Source organism: Bison bison, unplaced genomic scaffold, assembly GCF_000754665.1.
Source record: "Bison bison bison isolate TAMUID 2011002044 unplaced genomic scaffold, Bison_UMD1.0 scf7180017864243, whole genome shotgun sequence".
Classification (NCBI taxonomy): domain Eukaryota; kingdom Metazoa; phylum Chordata; class Mammalia; order Artiodactyla; family Bovidae; genus Bison; species Bison bison.
In genome coordinates this window covers 577,510-584,710 of record NW_011494815.1, presented here as the reverse complement: position 1 = coordinate 584,710, position 7,201 = coordinate 577,510, and the positions used below count along the sequence as shown (strand labels likewise).

Here is a 7,201-nt window from a genome sequence, read left to right as displayed (position 1 = left end):
CAAGAGAGGATGAGATGGCTGGATGGCATCACCAACTCGATGGACATGAGTTTGAGTGAACTCCGGGAGTTGGTGATGGACACAGAGGCCTGGCGTGCTGCAATTCATGGGGTCGCAAAGAGTCAGACACGACTGAGCGACTGAACTGAACTGAGGTCTTCTTTGTAGCAAACAGTCTTTCTCTAGTTGCAGCCAGCAGGGGCTACTCTTTAGCTGTGGTGTGTGGGTTTCTCATTGTGCTGGCTTCTCTTGTTGAGGAGCATAGGCTCTAGGGTGCTCAGGCTTCAGTAGTTGTGGTGCCAGGCTTAGTTGCCCCACTGCATTTGGGGTCTTCTCAGAACAGGGGTTGAACTGTGTCCCCTGCACTGCAAGCCAGATTCTTAACCACTGAACCACCAGAGAAGCCCTCTTGCTTTGTTCTTTTTCTTCAGGATTGTTTTGGCAATTCTGGGTCTTTTATGGTTCCATATAAATTTTAGGATTATTTGTTATAGTTCTGAGAAAAATGTTGTGGGTAGCTTGATAGCATTAAATCTGTAGATTGCTTTGGGTAGAATGACCGTTTTAACAGTATTAATTCCTTCAATCCAAGAGCATGTGATATCTTTCTGTTTCTTTGAATCATCTTTCCTTTATCAATGTTTTATAGTTCTCAGCATGTAAGTCTTTCACCTTCTTGGTCAAGTTTATTATGCCTAAATATTTTTTTATGTGATTAAAAGGAATTTTTAAATTTTAATCTTATATCCTGATACCTTCATGAATTCATTTGTCAATTCTAGTAGTTTTTACGTGGAGTTATTAGGGTTTTCTATATACTACTCAGCTATAAAGAAGAAGGAAATAATGCCATTTGCAGCTACATATATGAACCTAGAGATTATACTAACTGAAGTCAGAAAGAGAAAGACAAATACCATATGATATCACTTATACTTGGAACCTAAAATATAACACAAATGAACTTATTTACTGAATAGAAGCAGAGTCACAGACATAGAGAATAGACTTGTGGTTGCCACAGGGGTAGGGGGTGAGGGAGAGATCAACTGGGAATTTGTGATTAGCAGATGCAAATAGTTAATACTATGTACAGCATAAATAAAGTCCTACCCAATCACACAGGGAAATATATTCAATATTCTTGTACTAAAACATAATGGAAAGGAAAAAAAAATTATTCAGCTTTTTGAGATCAACATTATCCTTCCTCACCCAACCACACCTCAGCATATTTTCTTCTCTTAAGAACCTTTGATTCTCTAATGTTTCTTCTAGAATCTAATTTCTCAGCTTTTCAGTACTAGTTATTTAGTTTGTGGATTTATTTCTCGAAATGTAACACCTAAAATTGAGTACAGTAAATTGTTTGAAGCATTTTACTTTTTTATGCTTCTGAATCAGAAGCAGCTAAATGCTTGAAATTTCTGAGTTAGGTATCTGTAGAATCTGTTAATATAGTTGTGTATGAAAGAGAAGTATATAATAAAAATTCCAAAAATATTTGTTTTTATAATCATGATTTATTCAATTTTTATAACTCATAATCTGATCTAATGCAGTTTGTAAAATCTGTACATGTAGGGTTACACAAATATTTGCATTTGCTGAAAATCATCAATATTTACACAATAAAATGGATGAGTTACAATGTATGTAAATTATACCTCAAAGTTGATATAAAAAGAAAACTAAACATGTACAAGTTATATTTCCTATTAGGTTATATAAGCAGCTCCTAGCCCCTAATCTAAGAAAGATTTGTATAAGAAAGCTTTGGGTATAGCCATGGCTCTATACAGATGTCCTATTTATAATAGTCTGTGTAAGGACATGAGACAGAATGCTATTAGGCAAAAGCTCAAAGGAGAACCCCTGATTACTGTTCCCAGGGTGACTGAGTTCTCATGACCACATGGTCAAGGACTCAACAGAAACTCCATTTAGACACGATATGATTTGGAAACATAACTAAAGTGACCACATCCTTTCATTATCATCACATGGACGTGATAGTATTTAGGCTAATTAACCATGTATTTATGGAATGCTTTTTGTGTGCATAGTATTGTGCTAAACTCAGTACAATGAAGAATAGAGAATAGTATTAAAAAGAACCTATAGAACAGTCACGATAGTTACACAAAATTGTGAATGTGCTTAATGCCATTGAATTATACACTTAAAAAATGTAAATTTTATATATACTTTCACCATAATAAGTAAGTACTTGCAAAGCCGTTAAGAGATCCATGTATATTTCAGTAAATGTTAATTATTATCTACTAGACACCCTGATTTTTTTCTTCAGCCTTATTGCTCAAGTGCCCTCTTCTGTTCTTGTAACTGTAGAACCAGCCCTGTTTCTAGTCAAGAGGAATTAGGAAAACTCTGGGCCATTTGCTCAATAGCTTGTCACTATTGCTGCTCATCCAATTTTGTCTCTACCTTTTGCCATATCCTGTATGGCTTTTATGCTTAAGTTTTACTCCCAATGCATAAAAACTGGGTTGTAATTGATTAGATCAGATTCTTGCATTTATTATTTATGTGACCTTCAGAATGTTAACAACACTTAGCTTTGTAAGTTGATGGGAGGACTCCATGAGATATTGTCTTATTTCTCACTCCCTTCCCTGCCCTTGGAGTAGGAAATGCCAACCCACTCCAGTATTCTTGCTTGGAGAATTCCATGGACAGAGGAACCTGGCAGGCTATAGTTCATGGGTCGCAGAGTAGGACACAACTAAGCGACTGACACGCACACACCATTCCCTTCCCTGACCCACTGCATTCTTGCCTTTGTCCCTCCCTGTTTGATTCCCTCTTTGCTTAGAATTCTACTTTTGCCACCACCAATACCTTTAGACATTTTAGTATTATAGTTCCTATAGTCCCTTTCCTATTACTGGAATCCCCTAATGTCAACACTGTACTTACCCACCCTGCTTATTGCCTACTCTAGGCCAGTAGACTCTGCCTGTGTATCATAGTGTTTATGTGCCTGTTTCTGGGCTTTTCTGTGTATATGAATGCATATAATTAAGGTGAATATATTATCTATCTTTGGAGCTCAGAACCAAGATAGCTTAGTTGGTTGGGATCTAAGACTAAAGCTGGCCTTGAAAGCTGGCTGGAATTCAGAGAGAAGAATAAAGGAACATACCTGGAATTTTCGCATTTGTTTCTTAAACCTGTACTTTCCAGGCACATTAATAAAACTGTACAACTACCAACAAGGGGAAAACAGTTCTTCATAGTTTTGATTCAGATGCCCAAATTGCATTCTGCTTGACAAGTATTAACTTAATAAATCACATTTCCCTTCAGAATCTTAGGTGCTCTTATAACTGCTTATTAATATTCTGTTATTTTTTTCAGGCAGGTAAGGAAACCTAAGTCAGTGTTGAATCCATAAACATATTTTTAGATTCTTTGGAGAATTGTTTTCCTTTAAAAAGGAAAAGTCTATTCATTACTCTAGTTTGAGAAAACTACAGTGATCCTCATAAATGGTTTAAATAATTGTTTAAGGGATGCTGAGAACAATATGAGGTGCCAGTGTTAAGTTGATGGTTGTCAGATTTGGGAGGCCTAGGTCAATGAAAGCAAACATAAGTAAATCAGAAGCAAAAGGGAAGGTTGGTAGATAGGGGTGAGGAGGCTTTGTTGTTTGGGGCTTGGTGTCCTGTAGTAGAATAAAGTTGTGTATGTATAGTTTGGCCCAGCATAAAGAGCCAAGATCACAGTGGACAAATAGGGTCCAGATTGAGCTCTGAACGGAGTCTAATTTGGCATTTAGCTGGGGTCGAAGAGGGATTCTCTTTTTTCTGTGAATTAAAAAAAAAAAAAACCCTCAAAAGTTGATGTGATCATGCTTACATGGGTTTGTTTATACATGTGTGAGAACTAATCAAAGGATATGCCCTAAGAATTGGTTGTATATTATATGTAAATTCCATATAAATATAGTTTTCTAAAAATGGGAATATGTTCCTCTGTCAGGTAGTGAGTTCTTGTCACTAGAGATGTTTGAGCTGAGATTCAGTGGCCACTTATCAGAAGTGGTATAGTGGGGTTTCACATAGCTGAGGGGAAAATTGCACTTCCACCCAGAGATTCCGTGTTTCTGTTGTGTCAGCACAGATGTTGCCATTTTATGTAGAAGGCTTTATTAATATGTTTGATCTGAAACATTTTAACTTGTCATGATTTTTAAATGTATTGAAGTGTACAGGTGTAAAACATGGTACAATAAATTCATTCACTGCTCCCTAGTGCATATCACAAATGGAACAATTTTATGGCAGATCAAGCCATATTATATTTTTATTCCTAAAACATAATAACTTGTGTTTATTGGATCAAGGGCATTTAACTCCTGAGACAGATTTGTCTGTTTTAAACTGAATCTTCAAAGAAGATAAGTTAGAAAGGGTTTTGGTTTGATTTTGTTTTTTTTCCATCAAACCTCACGTGACACGTAAATGCTTATTTGGATGTTTTTCCTCCTGGCAAGTAGATTCATTTGGACAATAATATGTTTGTATGTTAGAATGGATTTTAGTGTGAGATGCTTTTTCCTATAAAGGTGCCACCCTTTTCTTGTCTAATAATTAAGTCACCCTCTTTTTTTCATACAAGTGAATTTGCACTTTCAACATGGTTTATCAGATGCTATTAATGAACCGCTATTAAGACTGCAAGGCTGCAGTACCCAGGGCTCTGATTACAGGAATTAAAGTAGTGTGTATTGGCTGACTGCTGCTCCCCAGCAGGAACGTTCACTCATAATTCCTTTGCATCTAGTCTCAGCAGGAGAAGATTGACAGCATTGAAGACCATGTCAACACTGCTGCTGTGAATGTTGAAGAGGGAACCAAAAACTTGGGGAAGGTAAGATTCTGCTCCTGCTGACAAATCAATGGTACTCTGGCTCTCAGGAATCCCTAGTATTAACCCAATTGATCTGTTCTCTTTAATGTTGAGGGAACCAGCAATTAAGAAAATAAGGAAGAAATGACACATAGGTAGTGCAGGAAATCAATGGTTGTTGTAATATTCTACTCTAAGATTCCTTCTGTTGGGAGAGAAATTTTTTCAGAGAGGGAGTAAACTGAAGCCCTGCTATATGGCACTTGGTGTTACAAAAGAATGTTTTCGGGGGTTCAGGAGAGGAGTAGAGAGGGTTGCCAGAATCCAGTAGGGGCCAAAGTTTAGGGATGTGACAGCACACATGGTGTGGGTCCATCTATTTCCCACAGAACGTGGCTTTTAACCCCAGGTACATAGCATGGAGTAATCTGTGTGCAACATAAAAGCTTTGGGAGTATCTGTGGCTACTGAAACTGTTTAAATAAGCTAGCTAGATAGTTAGTGGATTGACTGTTTTGCAAGTAAAATCAATCTGTAGCAGTCCACTCTTTGTAGCTCATTTCTCTCAGTTCTGAGATCTGGAGCAATTAGAGTACCTGTGGAATACTTTCTCCCCTCCCCCAACCCCAGAACAATCTCTAAGGTTAATTATGTACCACGAGTTAAAGAGGCATTGCCAGGAGTAATGAGAGGAAAATGCATATCACCACAGGGAGATATTCTCAACTCAATTTCTAAATTGAATTTTTTTTTTTTTTTACAGGCTGCAAAATACAAGCTGGCAGCTCTGCCTGTGGCAGGTGCACTCATCGGAGGAGTGGTGGGGGGTCCGATTGGCCTCCTTGCAGGCTTCAAAGTGGCAGGAATTGCAGCTGCACTTGGTGGTGGGGTGTTGCGCTTCACAAGTGGAAAAGTGATACAAAAAAAAAACACAAAAACAAAACAGAAAATGCTTGGGAAGCTCACTTCCAGCTGTCCAGCTCTCCCCAGCCCAACTGACAAAAAAATGCAGTTAAAAACCAAACTTTACTAATTATTGACACAAGCATGTCTATCCTAATGAGGACCTTTGCTGCTGTTGGACACTCAGTTGGCTTTCAGAATATGATTATATCGAAACAGTGGCTACAGATACTCAAGTGGGACTGAACTGTGATAAGGGGATATATTTTGTTGTTTGCTGGATATTAATGGAGTTGTGAGAGACTTAGGAGCTTGGCCTGAGGCTGACAGTATTTGTCAGGTAAGTTTAAAGGCTGGCAGGGAAAAGAATTTTTACCTGGAAATGTGAAAACTGAACCCATAACTTTAATAAGGACTTGTGATGTGTGGACATGTTGGGTTATAGAAGGGTAGTTTTTGGCACAGTTTCTTCCATGACCCTGACTTGGAGACTCCGAGATTAAGCATATTATAAATATGTTTCTTTTTCTCCTAAATGTAGATTATTTAGGCATTTTAGCAGAGAAAAGAATGGAAGTTTAAGAGCTTTTCATATCAAATAGGGAGAACAGGATCTAGCAAGGAGCATGAGTGAACTGCATAATGGAATCCATTTGGTGAGCCCTACTGCATTTTTGCCTAACAATATTATATGGTAAAGCAAATAAATAGTGTAAGAAAATGGAAAAAAAATTACTTGTTTCTTACAGGGGACAGTTTGGCTCCTGTGAAATGTATAATTTATAGTAACAATGATGGATTGTACTTCACATTCAACTAAGAATTTTGAAATGCTGCTGCTGCTGCTGCTGCTGCTAAGTCACTTCAGCCATGTCCGACTCTGTGTGACCCCATAGACAGCAGCCCACCAGGCTCCCCCATCCCTGGGATTCTCCACTTGCTGGAGTGGGTTGCCATTTCCTTCTCCAATGCATGAAACTGAAAAGTGAAAGTGAAGCCGCTCAGTTGTGTCCGACTCTTAGCGACCCCATGGACTGCAGCCTACCAGCCTCCTCTGTCCACAGGATTTTCCAAGCACTGGAGTACTAGAGTGGGTTGTCATTGCCTTCTCCAATTTTGAAATGACTTCCTCTCTTATATCTAATTAAGATATATTTTTTTTAATTTTGTTTTATTTTTAAACTTTACAATATTGTATTAGTTTTGCCAAATATCGAAATTAAGATATTTTACAGGTTCCTTCAAATAGTGAAAAGGTAATGTGATCTGGCTGTTATGTTGAAATTTGCAGATTATCTTTTTTTTTAATTTTTTATTTTATTTTATTTTTTAACTTTACAATATTGTATTGGTTTTTCCATATATCAACATGAATCCACCACAGGTATACACATGTTCCCCATCCTGAACCCTCCTCCCTCCT

General features: G+C 37.7%; 1 protein-coding gene across 2 annotated transcripts in view; it reads left to right on the top strand.

Moving 5' to 3' along the window:
• Positions 1-7,201, top strand: part of STX17 (syntaxin 17) — an 80,048-nt gene that overhangs the window by 64,104 nt on the left and 8,743 nt on the right. The window contains exons 7-8 of one of the 2 annotated variants that reach the window (XM_010847033.1): positions 4,810-4,896; positions 5,639-5,675. In XM_010847033.1, coding sequence (XP_010845335.1) covers positions 4,810-4,896; positions 5,639-5,675 — 124 coding nt within the window. Of the gene's footprint in view, positions 1-4,809; positions 4,897-5,638; positions 5,724-7,201 lie in introns of both variants that reach the window. The other variant, XM_010847034.1, reaches the window with a different exon arrangement.